At 47.2% G+C, this 20,975-nt stretch overlaps 1 protein-coding gene across 1 annotated transcript in view; it reads left to right on the forward strand.

The window, feature by feature from the left end:
* The window catches only part of LOC134747592 (sortilin-related receptor-like), a 66,316-nt gene that overhangs the window by 24,850 nt on the left and 20,491 nt on the right, over positions 1–20,975 (forward strand). Inside the window, exons 8-16 of the mRNA XM_063682187.1 lie at positions 657–686; positions 4,178–4,441; positions 10,332–11,856; positions 12,397–12,601; positions 13,424–13,548; positions 14,706–14,921; positions 15,349–15,533; positions 16,516–16,661; positions 16,998–17,224. Of these exons, the coding sequence (XP_063538257.1) occupies positions 657–686; positions 4,178–4,441; positions 10,332–11,856; positions 12,397–12,601; positions 13,424–13,548; positions 14,706–14,921; positions 15,349–15,533; positions 16,516–16,661; positions 16,998–17,224 (2,923 nt within the window). The remainder of the gene's footprint in view (positions 1–656; positions 687–4,177; positions 4,442–10,331; positions 11,857–12,396; positions 12,602–13,423; positions 13,549–14,705; positions 14,922–15,348; positions 15,534–16,515; positions 16,662–16,997; positions 17,225–20,975) is intronic.

The following is a 20,975-nucleotide window of genomic DNA, read 5'->3' on the forward strand; positions in this document are numbered from 1 at the left end:
AAGTTTTAAACTTGCCGAAGTTTTCACATTTTCGAAACTAAATTTCTGTGGGGTGTTCGTGACTAGGCGCTGCGTATTTTTGAGAATTCGACCTTTTCTTGGATGGTGAAATAAAATCCGAAATTTTACGTGCTTACTCTTATAATTCTAAATGCTTAATCTACGTGTACATGATTCGAGGATATTGGGGTAGAGGGGAACAATATGTCGTGACGTAGGGTGACGAAAGCGTATCTCGGGCTCCGTATTGGCCGCGATAGGTATCACGCGACATACGCAACTGCGTCTCTCCGACAAGGCGACAAGAGATGTCGCTGTGAGTCTCGTACGGAACAGGGGTAATTCCAGAGGTTTCTAAAACTTTTGGAAATTTCATGCTACTTGCACATTTGAAGGCCGACGTGTCGGTAAGCGGACAACGTTTTTTACGTGTGACATTAACTAATTAGGTGCACATGCGCGTTGCTAACCTGTACGTATCCCAATCCTGTGTACGGATATCTTATAATATTTTATGTGTAATGAGCCGTAGAAAAAAGCCAGGGCAACGCTAGGCAGATAAAGATGAAATGTAGCGCAGTCATTATCTAATAAAATATTGTATAAGTAGTTTATATCAATAGCAAATGACTAGGTATTGTTTATATATATTGCAGCCCTCCAAGGAACGTACGCAACAACCTAAGGTAAATTAGTGAGGTGTAATCAAAAAGTGTTTTCCCAAGTTGGCAAATTGAATGAAACAGTCTTTATTTAATTATAACATTGCTTTTCGAACTGATTGGTTATGTAGTTGAAAGTAGACATATTAAAGTCAGGATAGAAGGGTTGTGATATGACAAGATGAGCGCCATGGCTTACAAAAATAGTGTCGAATTTTACTTAATATTAAATTGCGGAAGAAACAGAATTCTTTTGTTCTACTTTATATTAGCCTGTAGACTAATTTGTGTATGGTATAGATACCAAATTAAAGTGGCAAAAGGTGATACCAAACTGATTGTACACCAAGTTGACATCTCAATACAGACTTTCTCAATTGCACCGGACATTGCCCGTGGACTGTTTCATTTAATTCGCTACTACAAGTATGTTTTGTAATTTGTGCTTAACAGGCTAAATATCGTGTGTCTATGTTTTGCAACGATTCCTTTTTTTATGTACGTTCATACAAAAAACGTAGGATTTGATTGATTTTATTTGACTGTTAATTTTCCTCATGCTTGTTTACATAATAATTTCCTAGTATCAATGATTTATGATTGTTTATGCACGACATGGCATGATTACTGTGTACTATCATAATAATGGTAGTTAGTAGAACAATAGTTATTTGTTTTACAAGGGGGCAAAGTTGTTTCTTAACCTTTCGTGCTAATATTGATACCGGAGCAAGCGAAAGATTCCAAAATGGAATTTTGATCGTTGCGATGGTTTCAAGGCACGAGGGTTAAAAAAATCTTGGCACCGAGCGAAACAAAATTTTTCACCACACCAACATAATACCTGTAAAATATCAAACAAAATCACGACAAATCGATTCAAAGAGAATTTTATTATAGTACATTTCGATGCTAGTGCGGAAAGTATGTCATTAGTTCACGAGGACCGAGATATCTTGCCACGAGCCGTAGGCGAGTGGCAAGACTCGGGACGAGTGAAGAATGACATATCCGCACGTGTATCGAACGACGTTTTTTAATACAGTTGTGAAAAAATACGAAAAGCAACAAGTAAGGAATGGAATTCGAAACTTTTATATTATTAATTCTGTGACACTGACATCATTGACATTGACATTATGAAGAGGTGTTTTTCTAGCTTTTATTCGACTAGAATAGATTTTGTTATTATTATTGAACCCACTTCAATGAATGTTTTTTTTTTTCAAATGCATGTTCTATAAGACAAACAATTGTAAATATTAAAACATTGTACTATTATTACCTAAATATCGTTATTTACCATTATTTGTGTATCGTATATTTATAAAAACAATATCGAATGTTGCCTTTGGAAACTTAAAACATTCTTGCAGTAAGAAAATACGCCTCTTCTTTGACAGGCGTTCCGTTCCATTCAGACAACTTATTAAGAACGGTTTTTCAACATTAAAAAATAAACGTGTTATAATACTTATAATGATGAAGAGGTAAGTAATAAAATATGAAATATGCATATTTTTCGTATTCTTACATTAACAGTAGGTTTTTATGTTGATTACGACGTTTAAAGGAAACTAATATGAACACTCATCAATAAGTAGTCATGAATTGGAACAAGTAAAAATTTAAAAAAATTGGAAAAGTAAAAAGCACTAGTTCGCGAAAACCAACTTTCCGCACACTAAACAGCCACGAAAAGTAGCACTTTTTGAGCAACTGTATTAAAAAAATATTTATCATTCAAAATTATCATTTAAAAGTCAATTCTACCTGCAAAATAAAAAAAAACAACTCAAAATTTACATTTGATTACTTTGCCTCACATGCGAATAAAATGCAACTTTCTTATCAGTTTTTGAACAATCAACAGAGCCTTTCCCAGTTGGTGTAGTGAAAAAGCATTTACATATTATTATTTATTAGTGAAGTGTTATTTTGTGTCATCGTTATCCTATCAAATACTAAGAAGTATTTACTGTAACATGAGTCTGCTTTTATAAATAATCCTTTGTATCTCTTCCATGCCTTATATCTGATAAAGTTATAAAATACCTATAGGTAGTGTTGATATATATATGACCGACATCAAAAAATTTATTGAAGTTCCTAACAATAGTTAGTTCGATTCGATCGATTTCGATAAGAACCTGTTTAAAATCTGAATAAGTATTACACACATGTTGAACATATCAATGTTGTTATCATAAAACAACAGCAAACTAATCAAAGCTGATATACAATATTAACCCATTTCACTAATTAATAAGCTGGATGGGTTTCTTGTTTTTGGTTGGTTTTAATTGCTTTTTATCACCTCGAATCCTTCATGATAAAACGTATTTAAACTCCCAGGACGGATAGGATGGTCAGAATTATCCAGATGAGCGTGATAATGTTAATGTATGTCTCTTTCAATCGCGCGGTGTACACAATTTTGTTTGTTTGGTCACGTGGATAATTCCGTCCATCATATGCTCACAGGACGTTCGGTAGATATCCTAATAAGTAATATTACTAACCCAGCATTTGAACAACTTGATGGTGATGGTTTTTTTGCTAGTTTTTAATCCTTTTTATAATTTAGATCGAATTGTAAATGAACTGTTGAGTGATTAATTATAACGATTGTAAATAATAATGCGTTAATAATTTGCCTTGTAATAATGAATACAGTGTGAAATGGTACAGCGTAGTAGGTTATTTGTTTTGTAATAAATAAATTAATACATGCCTCATTTTAATAGACATGGTGACTCATGAGATCATTGTTTATAAGAGTCTTAGTGTGTTTTAATATTGTTGTTAAAAATGATTATGAACCAATATCTAAGGGGTCGATATGAAAAATGGAAGTTGGTTGCTTGCGTAAGCGGAAGTATTTTTTAAAAGTTTTTGTTTACAACTACCTGCCCCGGTTTTTGTTTGTTTATAATCAAATTTGGAAGTTAAATGTGGCTTTCCACCACAGAAGGGTCCTTATTTATGCAATAAGGACGTTGGATGGATTATTGCAGATGAATCATAAGGACCCTTCTCTGATGGAAATCCACAATTTTTTTTGATGACAACGTCATGCCATGGTGGCATCACTTTACCAACGTTGGCCATAGGAACTCTGTAGTAAATATACATATTAAGCTCATCTATTTTGGGCCTGCCAGAGTACAGAAAATAAATCAAGCAAATCTTGTCAGTAGACAAAGGAGCGAAACTCAAATTTTCTATGGGACGATAACCCTTCGCGCCTACATTTTTTAAATTTGCCGCCTGTTTCTACTGACAAGATTTGCTTGACCAACTATATTAATTATAACTATTATAAAAACACATACAAGTATTGTAAGTAGTTATATATGTATTAAGGCAGTAAACATTTGTACCAAAAATGTGATTTTTTTTATTTTAGAAAAATACTTCCGCATGCTTTAAAAGTTACGGGTCTCGTTAAATACGTGCCCAGTTTGCGTGACATCCTTGAAAGCATATTTATAAACGAAACATTTATTTCACAGATCCGCAAGTATCATGAGTTCCAAATCAGCGCCAGGGATCATCATGGCCACCGGTGTGATGGGCAAGTCCCTCAAGGGCATCCCCGGTGTCTACCTCAGTCGCGACGCTGGTCTAACTTGGAAGAGAATTCTTAAGGACTACTATTTCTTTAACTATGGCGACCATGGCGGCGTTTTGGTGGCTGTTAAATACTTTAAACTGCGCGGGGAAACGAATAAAATTCTATATTCGACGAATGAGGGGATTGAGTGGAATTCTTATAAGTAAGTTTTGTTTTGTTCATTCTTTCATGTCAGCGGAATTACTTATCTCCACAACCACTGGTTGTGTCTGCCGCCATTCAATGGCTCCGTGCTATTATGATCGTCGATCCGTGTTGAGATAAATTTTATCTTGCATTTTTGGTGCGTTTAAAATGACACTGCAATGATCCGGTACATAATTTCGAGAGCAAAGCAACCTAGAGTAGTTCTTTGCTTGCTGCTATTGCTAAGGGCGTCTGATAGATGTTTATGGGTGGAAGCCAGTGGCAGGCCAGCAAAGAGCTCTAGAGTCTAAGATCATTTTAAACCGCCTACAGCAATATACTATAGCTACGATTTTTCAAAAAACTGCTGGATGAACCCACGGCACCCGTCTACGTTTTCTTTACCGACCTTGGACTATACGGTGGCAAATTGGTTTCCACCAAATGTGTAAAATATAACTTCGCGGTGAAACTAGAAAGACGCTATATTCAACAAACTGAAAATGTAAGTGGAACTCTTATCAGCGATAACTTGTGTTTTGCAATTAGCACGTAGTAGGTATTTTACGCGCGTAATGTGTAACGGTTGCAATTTGCTAAATTCTTAATTTATAGTGAACATGCTATTACCGTTTTTAAAGATGCATGTCCGTATAATTTTGCATAGAAGTAAATTACGAGACTTCAGACTAGACATTTTATAACTTGTATCAATAAAATGATTATATTGATTAGCATCGGCATGGGAATATGAGGATAGCATGTGATGTGCTGCCGGAGCAGGGTTCACATTTCCTCCGGGCCGTAAGGGCTGGGGGAGGTTTACCGAGCTAGTCTCAGATTAGGGGAGAAAAGGGGTACTCACGGGAACAAATGCAAACACTGAACGTACCTTAAGATAGTCGGGGCTTTATGCCGTTTATTGAATATGCGCTCTTAACTAAATGCTTATAGTTACGGGCACCCGCCGGTCGGGACTGCGACCTCGGCTCGGGACGCGACCGGGTTATCGAGGACACGCGTACGCGGGTCTAGCTATGGGCTAGGTCGTCGGGTAGGGCGTGATCGACGGGTTTGGTAAGGTGCTTGGGAAGATAGGGATAAGGCTGGCCGGCGGTGACCGCTCCGGGCCTACCTACGGGAAGGTTCGGGAGTCACTGGCGGGCGGTGACCGCTCCAAGCCGGTGACGGACGGGATTAGATGCTGGCCGGCGGTGACCGCTTCGGGCCTGCTTCCGGGAAGGTTAGGGACGCACGTCGGCCGGCGGTGTCCGCTCCGGGCCTACATACGGGAGAGGGAAGTACGTCGGCCGGCGGTGTCCGCTCCGGGCCTACATACAGGATAGGGAAGTACGTCGGCCGGCGGTGACCGCTCCGGGCCTACATACAGGATAGGGATATACGCTGGCCGGCGGTGTCCGCTCCGGGCCCACGTATGGAGAGGAGTGTTGCCGTGAGGCGGCGGGGACGGAAAAGGGATCGACTGAGCGCTGCGCGCGGTTTTATAGTGTCGGTCGGCGCTCCCCTCCATCGCGCCCGCGGTGCGCCGTCGACTCGGTGTGGTCGATTCCGCTCCGGGCGCGTCGCTGCGGTGATATGGCGCGCTGGTGACATGGCTATGTCACATACCCCTCCCTGGTTTGGGGATTTTTACCTGGGGAAAAATCACCGTTAAAACTAGTTCTTAAAGTACATATCTCTAGTAACGTTGTATATATTTTTTTTGTTTTCCTTCTTTGTGGTTTTTCTTTTCCACATATATTTTTTTTGTATGTATGTATGTATTTTTTTTGTTATATATTATTATTATCTCTGTTTTTTTTTTTTCTTATGCTTATAAAATTATTATTATTATTTTTTTCCGCTGGATTTTTGCATATTGATTGTTCCTACCTGTTCTCGTTGGTACGGTTTTAAGTTATTTACGTGTGTTGTCATCAACTTTTCTTTACCGTCCGGTGTTTGAGTTAGGTCTCTGGTTTTATTTCATCATTGCGTGTTATATTGTGTCTTCTTCTTGTACAAATAAGGTCGTATTTCGCTCGATTCGAGTTTGGCACAGTATTTTCCGCTTTTTGTGTTATCCCTAGGTGTAGTTGGTGTCCTGAACTCGGTGTGTCGTGATGCTGTTGTATTAATTGTAATCTGTCGGATTCCGGTACCCATAACTTCCAGCCTGTGTCTGGGTCTGTAGGTGTGTTGTATCTTAAATTGGTTATCTTTTTGTATAGCTTTCTTCCTTTCGTGCGGTATTCCTGTGCTATGTTTGACTCCTTTTGCGCTAGGTCTACTTTCTTCTCGTACCATCCTTGCGTGCGCGAAGTAAATACTGGGTTCTTTGAGGGTTCACCTGTTATCTGGTTGCCAGGGTTACTTGATTTGTTTTTGATGTTTTCCGGCCGTCTGTCCTTGACGTGTTGATTTTTTATTCGTTGTTGTTTAGGGTTTCTTGGGTAATACTCGTATGTTTGCTTGACCGGTTCGTTGTTCTTTATCTTTATTTTAGGTTGGACACATATGTTCCCCTCGGGGCTGGTGTCACACCGTGCGGATTCACTTTTCAGTCGTTTTTCTGCCTGTAGCTTCTTGGTGTTTGTCAACGTTTGCGGTAGTTTGCTTGAGCGGTCGGTTACTATCCGGATGTCCACATTACTCGTGTCTGGATGCGTTGACCCTTGGTTTGGAATTGATGCTTGCGTCTCGTCGCGGTGGTAGCTCTTGTCCTCCTGGGCGTCAGGCCACGTAATTTTCATGCCTATTCTGCTTAGTAAGTCCATGCCTATGATGACGTTTGATGCCGTGGGGAGTACGCGTACCCAATGCTCAATTCTGACCTTTTTTACTTTTATTTCTGCTCGCACGGCTGTCCATACGGTGGTTTTAGTACCGTTCGGCAGGATTATTTCTCGTTGCACTTCACGTTCTGGATTTCCCCTTCTTTTGCATGCCTTATAAATCTCTTCATTCACATACGTGTGTGTCGATCCCGTGTCTAATAGGGACCCGTACGTTATTCCGTTGATAGCCACATCGATAAATGGTCTATTGTCGCCATTGTCCTGGTCACCTGCTGCGCCTACTGGTTGTGGTTTGTTTCCTCCATCGTACTTTCTACAGCAGTTCTTGCTGAGTACGCCTAATGTACCACATGTACTACAAAATATACGCTGCTTCGAGCGACACTGTGCTGCGTCATGGCCTGGTCTCCCACACGACCAGCAACACGTCTTGGGATCGTAATTCGGATGTATTGCTATACCTTCCCTTGCGCCTTGCTCCGCTCCGCTGCCTTGTTGCCAATGCTGGCGATCGCAAGCTGAGGCGCTTTGCTGTGAAGTTTCTAGTGTCTCGTCACCTTGCTCTTGGTACGAGTCGTTCCCTTCCAGTCGCTCCTCGGTTTCCTGTGTCATTTGCCTCCAACTGTACACGGGTTTTAGTACGCTCTCGTAATCTTTTGCGAGTTTTATTAGCTCGGTTAAGTCTTTGAAGTCGGTTTTCTTTATGTAAAGTTTGTAGTTTTTAGCCATATTTTCGTGTATTCTATGTAGTTTCTCTTTTTCAGTTAGGTTTCCGTATCTCCGCATCAACGTTTGTAGGTCGGTTACGTAGTCGACGAAACTTTCCCGGAACCTCTGTTTCCTTGCTGCTATTCTGACGATTAAGTCCTCTTCATAGTTACTGGCGTAGTAATAGAGTTTAAACAGTTTGTGGAAACTGTCGAAGTCTTTGCATGACTCTGTGTTGTTTCTATACCATGCTAGGGCCTTCCCCTGTAGTATACATGGTAGCGCTGGTAATATGTCCTCCTTCTCTATTCCGCTCGCTGCGATGAGCTCCTCGAGTCTCTCCAGGAACTCCTCCGGTTTTCCGTACCCCTTGAACGAGAGATTCCATTCCCGGATTAGTTTGGTCAAGCGATTCGCGTCGACTTTTCCTTCGTCTTCTGTCATTTTTGGTGTTCGTTCTTTTCCTGGGGTTTGTGATTCGTCCGTGGACTTAATGGATTCTACCAGCAGTTTCCTTATCTGTTCGACTGTGAGGTCTGTCGTGGCTATGTTTCTAGCTTCGGCTTGTTGTATTAGTTCTGGTTTCTTGAGGTGATATACCCAAGAAGTTGGCATTTATATATGCTAATACTGTAAACTACGCTGTTTCTCTGTCGCGATGCGTTGGGTCGTAGTTTGCGGAGTTATGATTTTGACTTTACTGATTTTACTGACGGGATACGGTCCGGAGTTATAACGATTTGATTGACAGGATGCGGTACGGAGTTATAACGATTTGATTGACGGGATACGGTACGGAGTTATAACGATTTGATTGACAGGATGCGGTACGGAGTTATAACGATTTGATTGACAGGATGCGGTACGGAGTTATAACGATTTGATTGATAGGATGCGGTATGGAGTTATAACGATTTGATTCTACACGGGCGGGTGGGACGCGTCGCGTTTATTTATTTATTTTTCCCCCCGAGTCTATAAGACTCCTAATTGTGAGTTATTCGGTTGGGCGCCAAATGTGATGTGCTGCCGGAGCAGGGTTCACATTTCCTCCGGGCCGTAAGGGCTGGGGGAGGTTTACCGAGCTAGTCTCAGATTAGGGGAGAAAAGGGGTACTCACGGGAACAAATGCAAACACTGAACGTACCTTAAGATAGTCGGGGCTTTATGCCGTTTATTGAATATGCGCTCTTAACTAAATGCTTATAGTTACGGGCACCCGCCGGTCGGGACTGCGACCTCGGCTCGGGACGCGACCGGGTTATCGAGGACACGCGTACGCGGGTCTAGCTATGGGCTAGGTCGTCGGGTAGGGCGTGATCGACGGGTTTGGTAAGGTGCTTGGGAAGATAGGGATAAGGCTGGCCGGCGGTGACCGCTCCGGGCCTACCTACGGGAAGGTTCGGGAGTCACTGGCGGGCGGTGACCGCTCCAAGCCGGTGACGGACGGGATTAGATGCTGGCCGGCGGTGACCGCTTCGGGCCTGCTTCCGGGAAGGTTAGGGACGCACGTCGGCCGGCGGTGTCCGCTCCGGGCCTACATACGGGAGAGGGAAGTACGTCGGCCGGCGGTGTCCGCTCCGGGCCTACATACAGGATAGGGAAGTACGTCGGCCGGCGGTGACCGCTCCGGGCCTACATACAGGATAGGGATATACGCTGGCCGGCGGTGTCCGCTCCGGGCCCACGTATGGAGAGGAGTGTTGCCGTGAGGCGGCGGGGACGGAAAAGGGATCGACTGAGCGCTGCGCGCGGTTTTATAGTGTCGGTCGGCGCTCCCCTCCATCGCGCCCGCGGTGCGCCGTCGACTCGGTGTGGTCGATTCCGCTCCGGGCGCGTCGCTGCGGTGATATGGCGCGCTGGTGACATGGCTATGTCACAAGCAAATAAAGATTTTCGGACTTCCCACGTAACAAACAAAGAAAAAATGTTAACGCACTTATTTGTATGTTCACTCGAAACAAGATAGAAACTTATTCAACTTATTTATTTGTGGTTTCTCCAGAGAATATAAGGAAATAAACACAATTTTTTTATTGCAATCAAGATACTCGTATCTATACTATGTGTTTACATATCAAATGGTGCACGTATTTGTTTTCCCACTTTGGTGACGTCAAGTGTTTTTGTTTAAGTTTGCAGATTCTGATAGACTGACTTTTACGAATTCTTTTGTTATTAGTGACGTTTTATTTTTAGCTCGTTAGATGATAGTCCATCCAGTCGATGCTAGATGTCGCTACTTTTTATTAATAATGCGGAAAATGCTCTAAAAAGTTGAATACCAAAGTTCCAGTGACTTGTGGTTGACTCCGATCGCACATTTTCCTTGTATGCATTCAATTATGCTTCTGCAATAATATATAATTTACGATAAATTCAATATATCTGATTTTACAGGTTCAACGCAGACGACCTCCGCATATACGGGCTCATGACCGAACCGGGAGAAAATACAACTACCTTCACGATGTTCGGCTCAGCCAATGAGCAACATCAGTGGATCATCATTACCATAGATTTGCAAAACGCCTTCGGCAGAAACTGCACCCCGGACGACTACAAATTCTGGTCACCCTCGCCCCCTAACTCCTCAGTATCCTGCGTATTAGGAACTAGAGACACCTTCCAACGAAGACTCGCACACACTAATTGCTACAACGGCATTAATTACGATAGACCCGTTAAAAAAGAACTCTGCGAATGCAGCAGACGAGACTTCGAATGCGATGTCGGCTTCCAGTTAAATAATAACGCATGCGTTCGCAATAAATCTGCCAAACACGACCCCTACGCTACCCCGTTCCCGTGCCGACCTGGCACTCTTTACCAAAGAACTAAAGGATACAGAAAAATCGATGGTGATGTTTGTAAATCATCAACTTACATACCTTATGCGCCTGACATGGTTCCTTGCCCGTTAGACGAACCGACAGAGTTTATTTTAGTTGCTTTAAGAGATAAAATCGCACGGATAGATTTATCTGACAATTCTACGATATTCCCAGTCAAAGGACAGAGCAATATAGTCGCTATAGAGTTTGACTTAAAGAACAATTGCATTTACTGGGCTGACATTGAAACTGATAAAATTAATCGACAATGCTTTAACAACGGAACAGTACAAGAAGTCATTGTTGATACCGACTTAGCCAGCATCGAAGGAATGGCTTTAGATTGGATTTCAAACGTGTTATTCTTCGTCGATGGAATGCGAAAAAAAATCGAAGCCGTTAGAACTGACTTAACTATCGCAGGCCGAATGAGGGTCACTATTCTCGACAATAAGGTTTTATCCAAACCCAGAGGTATCGCTGTTCATCCTAAAGCGGGGTACCTATTTTGGACTGACTGGGATAGAAGCAATCCCACTGTATCCAGGTCTAACCTTGATGGTAAAAATGTTAAGAAATTATTCGGAAAGCCAATAGTTCAATGGCCGAATGGAATAACTATAGATCAGATGGCCGAGAGAATATACTGGGTAGACGCTATGGAAGACTATATAGCTAGCGCCGATTTGGACGGCAGATATTTTAAGCGCATTCTTTGGAGAGACGAGAAAGTATCTCATCCGTTTGCTGTGGCTGTATTAAAAGGGAAGATGTACTGGGACGATTGGAAAGCGAAGTCCATCTTTATTGCTGATAAAGACTCCGGTGACAATGTTATAACGATTAACAATTCATTCTCTGGTTTGATGGACTTGAAAGTGTTCGCGCATTTCGTTCAGCACGGTAGCAATGCGTGCTCGTACAAGAATACTAGTTGTGACACTATGTGCCTGGGCGGGCCTGGGAAAGGGTTCAGCTGTTTGTGTCCGAACGGGTTTACTATGACGAATGGGAAGTGTATGTGCTCCAACGGGTTGGAGCCGTCCGCTAATATGACTTGTAAGAAGAAGGAGGGCGCTTCTTGTGACGCTGTAAGTATTTGATTTCTATAAATAAGTTAAATTCTTTCATAAACATCTTTATATGATTTACAAAAATATTCGAAACTGTTACAAATGCTGGTGCAATATAAAATTTTAAATTACATGAAAATGATTGAATATTGCGATTAGCGACGTCATAAAATACTTTTGAAGACTAGCTTTGGTTAAAACTTAGCTCAAATGGACATCATTTCTTTGTTATGTATGTATGTCAGTCAGGATTTCCGCATAAATAAATGAATCATGATTGCGGTTCAACAGTTCGAGGATAATTGCATAATTTATACATGAATCACACATTATTCGTGCCACCGCAATTCAGAAGTTATAAAGTATTGAACCAATAAGAGATACACTTTTTTTCCGTTTTATAACACCGCTATTATGTTGGGCACGAAAGATGACGCTCGGTGCGCATACCATAATAATTTGGACCTAATTAGTGAGATCGCGCATATACCAGTAGTAGCGCTCATGAGGTACAACGTCTAATTAAATTATTTTAATTGCTACAATATTCTCTTTTAGGACCAATTCACCTGCACTAACGGCATGTGCATCACAGCATCTTGGCAATGCAACGGCAACAACGACTGCGGGGACTTGTCCGACGAGATAGGGTGTCCCCTCTGCGCCGCGCCCATGTTGTCCTGCGATGACGCGTCGCGTTGTTACCTACCGCAGTGGAAATGTGATGGCGAAGCGGACTGTCCCGATTTCAGTGACGAGAAAAGTAAGTCCCATTGGCTATAGCGTATTAAGCGTATGTTACTGTTAGTTATGTTAGTATCTGTGGTGATCTAATGACGTGATAGGGTGTCCCCTCTGCGCCGCGCCCATGCTATCCTGTGATGACGCGTCGCGTTGTTATCTACCGCAGTGGAAATGCGATAGCGAAGCGGACTGTCCCGATTTCAGTGACGAGAAGAGTAAGTCCCACTGACTATCGCGTATGTTACTGTTATGTTAGTATCTGTGGTGATCTAATGACGTGATAGGGTGTCCCCTCTGCGCCGCGCCCATGTTGTCCTGCAATGATGCGTCGCGTTGTTACTTACCGCAGTGGAAATGCGATAGCGAAGCGGACTGTAACGATTTCAGTGACGAGAAGAGTAAGTCCCGTTGGCTATAGCGTATGTTACTGTTAGTTATGTTAGTATCTGTGGGGATCTAATGACGAGAAAGGGTGTTCCCTCTGCGCCGCGCCCATGTTGTCCTGCAATGATGCGTCGCGTTGTTACTTACCGCAGTGGAAATGCGATAGCAAAGCGGACTGTCCCGATTTCAGTGACGAGAAGAGTAAGTTCCGTTAGCTATAGCATTGTTACTGTTAATATCTGAGGGGATCTTATAACGAGAAAGGGTGTCCCCTCTGCGCCGAGCCCATGTTGTCCTGAGATGATGCCTATTAGTGTATTAAAAAGAGGGTTCTTTAGAGGGGGTTAGACCTTTGTCTAGTATTTTGTTTTGTGTCAGATTAGAGCTAAATTGCATCAATTGTCATAAAATATATCAAAAACTAATTAAACACGTATGTTTTTCTTTGTTTAATCAGACTGCACGAGACCGAACTGCACCGAAAGTCAGTTCCAATGCGCCACGGGCATGTGCATCTACAAGAAGTGGGTGTGCGACGGAGACAACGATTGTCACGACGGCTCGGATGAACGCAACTGTAATGTGAGTAAATCTTTTTTTAATAATAAGTATAATAACGTCATAGTTCAAACCCCCAAGGTTCGAATCCCCCCCCCCCCGCGACAGCAGATTGACGGCCGTTTGCCTACCGCTCAGTACTGTATTTAAGCAATTTACTCACACAATGACGCATGCCGCGTGTACAGACATGAAATCAGAAATCAGAAATATTTATTTGCTTAGATACAGTAATGTTATGGGATGTTACATATTTATAAATGTACTGTGTATCTTGCCTGCATGCAAGGTGCAAATCAAATCAATCTTAAAAATAATAAAAATAAATAACATATCAATGAAGCTTAATACAAATTAATAATTAAATTGTCCATTTTGTACAAATAATAATACATTCAAAACTAATTCTAACCTAGAGGCACGAAAATCAATTCTTATCCTAGAACTGAACCGCGGTCGAGGTACTCCTTTACGCTATAGTAGCACTGGTCTAGCAGCCAGTTCGTCAGGCGACGCTTAAAAAAATTGCCCTCGAGCACCTTTATGTCCTCCGGGAGTCCATTGTAGACCACTATACAAATGTTAGCGACATTTCTCCTGTATATATCTTTATGGCATCGAGGATGGTACAAGAGATTCATGACAGCCAGCCTTGTCTGTCTATTGAAAGTTTCGCCTCGCGTTTTAAAATATGTGTAATGCGATTTAACAAAAACGCATATTTCCCTTAAGTACAAACAAGGCAAAGATAAAATTGTTAGTTTTTTAAAAAGTGGAACGCAACTGTCATACCACTGTGCCCTGCTGATGATTCCAACGCACTTTTTCTGGATTTTAAAAGCTCTGTCAACCTCCACTGAGTTTCCCCATAGTATTAGTCCATAATTGAGCACAGATGATACGTAACCATGGTACGCTGTTATTGCCGCATCAACTGATACCGTATCTCGGAGCCTTTTTAACGCGAAGACAAAACGGCCAAGTTTGTCACAAACTTTGTCGATGTGTGGTTTCCAGTTTAAATGCTTGTCGACCGTGATCATGCCGTTCACACATAGAAACACAAGTGATTTTTGATGTATATTGTGTCCCCCCCGTTGATATAGGGCCTGGAGTAAACGTATTGGTCGGTTTTTGATGATTATATGTTCAATGCATTGTTTTTCTTAATGGTCCCGCAGTCGACATCAAAACGGCCCACCATCAGCACTTGCAACGAAAACGGTTTCCCCTGCAGCAAAGACGCTAACCCCATCTGCATTCCCAACTCGTGGGTGTGCGACGGAGAGAGAGACTGCCCCAGCGGTGAGGATGAAAAGGACGACAAATGTAGAAACTCTACATGTGCGCCGTCTATGTTTAGATGTCCGAGCGGAAAGTGCATATTTAAGTCTTGGGTAAGTTAGATTATAATGTTTTCTAAAACATTCCCCGGGGTGTCCCTCCGGGACCCCCGGCGTCATAGCGATAGTTAAAGAAGGAATCTTCTAACATAGTTCAATTCTTAAAAAAAAAAAAGTTTTCTAAATCAGACTTATGTATTTTACATACTTGAAGAATTACCTATTGCTTGAAACAGAACACATGAAAGACATGAGACAAGCCACAAAGTGAATAACCGCAGTAAAATTGCTCTCTTATCATGAACTAAAACCATTACCAATTTTTAAGGAGTTTACCTTAAAAAAATTGAGAAAGCAACATGTTTTAAACGAATTGTTATTTTTGTCTAATGGTATTTCTGGATTGCGACAAAAGAAGCTAAAACTGTCTAATGAAATCAGGAAGTACGCATCGACGTACTACAAAAAAGGTTTCTTACAGGTATGTGACGGTGAGAACGATTGTTCCGACACCGATTCATCCGACGAACAAAATTGCACGTATCCAGGAACCAGCGGGCAATCGAAACTGATCCCGCGACCGGCCGAGAAAGCGGACTTCCCGTCAAACGGGACGTGCTTGGACTGGATGTTTAAATGCGAGAACAACAACTGTCTGCCTTACTGGTAAGTCGGAATAGTGTAGTTAGCCATCATTGACAAAATAAATATAGATGTGCAAAACTGCACATACCAGTGGGCACTCGAAACGGATCCGAAGGCAGCCTTCCCGTCAAACGGGACATGCTTGGACTGAATGTCTAAATGCGAGAATAACCACTGTCTACCTTACGGGTACGTCTGAATACGCACTTAGCTCTTATAGACAAAGTAAATATAGTACACGAGCAAAACTGCTCATATCCACGGACTAGTGGGCACTCGAAACTGATCCGTCGGCTGCCTGAGAAGGCCGACTTCCCGTCAAACGGGACATGCTTGGACTGGATGTCTTAATGCGAGAATAACAACTGTCTGCCTTACTGGTAAGTCTGAAAATTCATTCATCATCATTGACAAAATAAATATAGATGTGCAAAACTGCACATACCATTGGGCACGAAACGGATCGACGGGACCTGATCTAAATGCGAGAACAACAACTGTCTGCCTTACTGGTAAGTCTGAATAGCGTAGTTAGTCATCATAGACTAATAAATATAGTATGTGCAAAACTGCACGTACCCAGGGGCAAGTGGGCACTCGAAACTGATCCCTTGGCGGCCGGAGAAAGCGGACTTCCCGTCAAACAGGATCTGCTTGGACTGAATGATTAAATGCGAGAACAACAACTGTCTACCTTACTGGTAAGTCTGAATAGTGTAGTTAGCTACCATTGACAAAGTAAATATAGTACACGAGCAAACCTGCACATATCCAGGGACCAGGGGGCATTCGAAACTGATCCCTTGGCCGCCGGAGAAAGCGGACTTCCCGTCAAACGGGACCTGCTTGGACTGGATGTCTAAATGCGAGAATAACAACTTTCTGCCTTCCTGGTAATTCTGAATCTTGCTTGAATAAAGCTTGTAAAAACTCTATTTTATAGCAGATTATAACAGAATAAATTCAGTACATTTTTCTATAGCCGTATATTTTATTTGACAAGGTGGCGTTGCGACGGCATCAATGACTGCGGAGACAATTCCGATGAATTAGGCTGTGGTTCCTTAATCATCGACGCAAGCACGCCAGCGCCTGAGCTTGAGATTAAGGACAAGAAGTGTTCTAAGACTCAGTTCACTTGTTCGACTGGTAAGTTTTGTCTATAACTCTATACTATACCTAAGACTTTCGTTGCCATAATAGAAGTACGAACACCAACGATACAACTCCGGTGAACTAGGCTGTAGTTCCCTGATTAATGACGCGGTTCATGGCGGCGCCTGAGGGTTCAAGGCCAAGAAATGTTTTAAGACAAATGTCATAACCTCATAACATTTTTTTGGTAAATAAATCAATTTTGAGATAAACAGTTTTTAAACTTTCTTAGTATCGATTAATAGTGGGATCATAAATAAATTCTCGCGCCGATAAATCGTCCTCTATATTATGACCCATTCTGTTAACTGACATATCGTCTTCACTCAGGCATATGCATCCCCCTATCCTGGGTGTGCGACACGGCCGAAGACTGCCCGAACGGCGAGGACGAGCGCAACTGCCAGCGCCGCGGCCCCGGCTCCCGGCGCCGCTGCGGCCCCGACGAGACGCCCTGCGACGACAACCGCGGCTGTGTGCGCTCCGACCGCGTGTGCGACCGCCGGCAGGACTGCGCCGACGGCAGCGACGAGATGCACTGCGAGGTGTGTACCCACGTGTATAGCCGACGAGACGCCCTGCGACGACAACCGCGGCTGTGTGCGCTCCGACCGCGTGTGCGACCGCCGGCAGGACTGCGCCGACGGCAGCGACGAGATGCACTGCGAGGTGTGTACCCACGTGTATAGCCGACGAGACGCCCTGCGACGACAACCGCGGCTGTGTGCGCTCCGACCGCGTGTGCGACCGCCGGCAGGACTGCGCCGACGGCAGCGACGAGATGCACTGCGAGGTGTGTACCCACGTGTATAACCGACGAGACGCCCTGCGACGACAACCGCGGCTGTGTGCGCTCCGACCGCGTCTGCGACCGCCGGCAGGACTGCGCCGACGGCAGCGACGAGATGCACTGCGAGGTGTGTACCCACGTGTATAGCCGACGAGACGCCCTGCGACGACAACCGCGGCTGTGTGCGCTCCGACCGCGTCTGCGACCGCCGGCAGGACTGCGCCGACGGCAGCGACGAGATGCACTGCGAGGTGTGTACCCACGTGTATAGCCGACGAGACGCCCTGCGACGACAACCGCGGCTGTGTGCGCTCCGACCGCGTGTGCGACCGCCGGCAGGACTGCGCCGACGGCAGCGACGAGATGCACTGCGAGGTGTGTACCCACGTGTATAGCCGACGAGACGCCCTGCGACGACAACCGCGGCTGTGTGCGCTCCGACCGCGTGTGCGACCGCCGGCAGGACTGCGCCGACGGCAGCGACGAGATGCACTGCGAGGTGTGTACCCACGTGTATAGCCGACGAGACGCCCTGCGACGACAACCGCGGCTGTGTGCGCTCCGACCGCGTGTGCGACCGCCGGCAGGACTGCGCCGACGGCAGCGACGAGATGCACTGCGAGGTGTGTACCCACGTGTATAGCCGACGAGACGCCCTGCGACGACAACCGCGGCTGTGTGCGCTCCGACCGCGTGTGCGACCGCCGGCAGGACTGCGCCGACGGCAGCGACGAGATGCACTGCGAGGTGTGTACCCACGTGTATAACCGACGAGACGCCCTGCGACGACAACCGCGGCTGTGTGCGCTCCGACCGCGTCTGCGACCGCCGGCAGGACTGCGCCGACGGCAGCGACGAGATGCACTGCGAGGTGTGTACCCACGTGTATAGCCGACGAGACGCCCTGCGACGACAACCGCGGCTGTGTGCGCTCCGACCGCGTCTGCGACCGCCGGCAGGACTGCGCCGACGGCAGCGACGAGATGCACTGCGAGGTGTGTACCCACGTGTATAGCCGACGAGACGCCCTGCGACGACAACCGCGGCTGTGTGCGCTCCGACCGCGTCTGCGACCGCCGGCAGGACTGCGCCGACGGCAGCGACGAGATGCACTGCGAGGTGTGTACCCACGTGTATAGCCGACGAGACGCCCTGCGACGACAACCGCGGCTGTGTGCGCTCCGACCGCGTGTGCGACCGCCGGCAGGACTGCGCCGACGGCAGCGACGAGATGCACTGCGAGGTGTGTACCCACGTGTATAACCGACGAGACGCCCTGCGACGACAACCGCGGCTGTGTGCGCTCCGACCGCGTCTGCGACCGCCGGCAGGACTGCGCCGACGGCAGCGACGAGATGCACTGCGAGGTGTGTACCCACGTGTATAGCCGACGAGACGCCCTGCGACGACAACCGCGGCTGTGTGCGCTCCGACCGCGTCTGCGACCGCCGGCAGGACTGCGCCGACGGCAGCGACGAGATGCACTGCGAGGTGTGTACCCACGTGTATAGCCGACGAGACGCCCTGCGACGACAACCGCGGCTGTGTGCGCTCCGACCGCGTCTGCGACCGCCGGCAGGACTGCGCCGACGGCAGCGACGAGATGCACTGCGAGGTGTGTACCCACGTGTATAGCCGACGAGACGCCCTGCGACGACAACCGCGGCTGTGTGCGCTCCGACCGCGTGTGCGACCGCCGGCAGGACTGCGCCGACGGCAGCGACGAGATGCACTGCGAGGTGTGTACCCACGTGTATAGCCGACGAGACGCCCTGCGACGACAACCGCGGCTGTGTGCGCTCCGACCGCGTGTGCGACCGCCGGCAGGACTGCGCCGACGGCAGCGACGAGATGCACTGCGAGGTGTGTACCCACGTGTATAGCCGACGAGACGCCCTGCGACGACAACCGCGGCTGTGTGCGCTCCGACCGCGTCTGCGACCGCCGGCAGGACTGCGCCGACGGCAGCGACGAGATGCACTGCGAGGTGTGTACCCACGTGTATAGCCGACGAGACGCCCTGCGACGACAACCGCGGCTGTGTGCGCTCCGACCGCGTGTGCGACCGCCGGCAGGACTGCGCCGACGGCAGCGACGAGATGCACTGCGAGGTGTGTACCCACGTGTATAGCCGACGAGACGCCCTGCGACGACAACCGCGGCTGTGTGCGCTCCGACCGCGTGTGCGACCGCCGGCAGGACTGCGCCGACGGCAGCGACGAGATGCACTGCGAGGTGTGTACCCACGTGTATAGCCGACGAGACGCCCTGCGACGACAACCGCGGCTGTGTGCGCTCCGACCGCGTCTGCGACCGCCGGCAGGACTGCGCCGACGGCAGCGACGAGATGCACTGCGAGGTGTGTACCCACGTGTATAGCCGACGAGACGCCCTGCGACGACAACCGCGGCTGTGTGCGCTCCGACCGCGTCTGCGACCGCCGGCAGGACTGCGCCGACGGCAGCGACGAGATGCACTGCGAGGTGTGTACCCACGTGTATAGCCGACGAGACGCCCTGCGACGACAACCGCGGCTGTGTGCGCTCCGACCGCGTCTGCGACCGCCGGCAGGACTGCGCCGACGGCAGCGACGAGATGCACTGCGAGGTGTGTACCCACGTGTATAGCCGACGAGACGCCCTGCGACGACAACCGCGGCTGTGTGCGCTCCGACCGCGTCTGCGACCGCCGGCAGGACTGCGCCGACGGCAGCGACGAGATGCACTGCGAGGTGTGTACCCACGTGTATAGCCGACGAGACGCCCTGCGACGACAACCGCGGCTGTGTGCGCTCCGACCGCGTGTGCGACCGCCGGCAGGACTGCGCCGACGGCAGCGACGAGATGCACTGCGAGGTGTGTACCCACGTGTATAGCCGACGAGACGCCCTGCGACGACAACCGCGGCTGTGTGCGCTCCGACCGCGTGTGCGACCGCCGGCAGGACTGCGCCGACGGCAGCGACGAGATGCACTGCGAGGTGTGTACCCACGTGTATAGCCGACGAGACGCCCTGCGACGACAACCGCGGCTGTGTGCGCTCCGACCGCGTGTGCGACCGCCGGCAGGACTGCGCCGACGGCAGCGACGAGATGCACTGCGAGGTGTGTACCCACGTGTATAACCGACGAGACGCCCTGCGACGACAACCGCGGCTGTGTGCGCTCCGACCGCGTCTGCGACCGCCGGCAGGACTGCGCCGACGGCAGCGACGAGATGCACTGCGAGGTGTGTACCCACGTGTATAGCCGACGAGACGCCCTGCGACGACAACCGCGGCTGTGTGCGCTCCGACCGCGTCTGCGACCGCCGGCAGGACTGCGCCGACGGCAGCGACGAGATGCACTGCGAGGTGTGTACCCACGTGTATAGCCGACGAGACGCCCTGCGACGACAACCGCGGCTGTGTGCGCTCCGACCGCGTCTGCGACCGCCGGCAGGACTGCGCCGACGGCAGCGACGAGATGCACTGCGAGGTGTGTACCCACGTGTATAGCCGACGAGACGCCCTGCGACGAC

The sequence above is a fragment of the Cydia strobilella genome, chromosome 15 (genome assembly GCF_947568885.1).
Source record: "Cydia strobilella chromosome 15, ilCydStro3.1, whole genome shotgun sequence".
Classification (NCBI taxonomy): domain Eukaryota; kingdom Metazoa; phylum Arthropoda; class Insecta; order Lepidoptera; family Tortricidae; genus Cydia; species Cydia strobilella.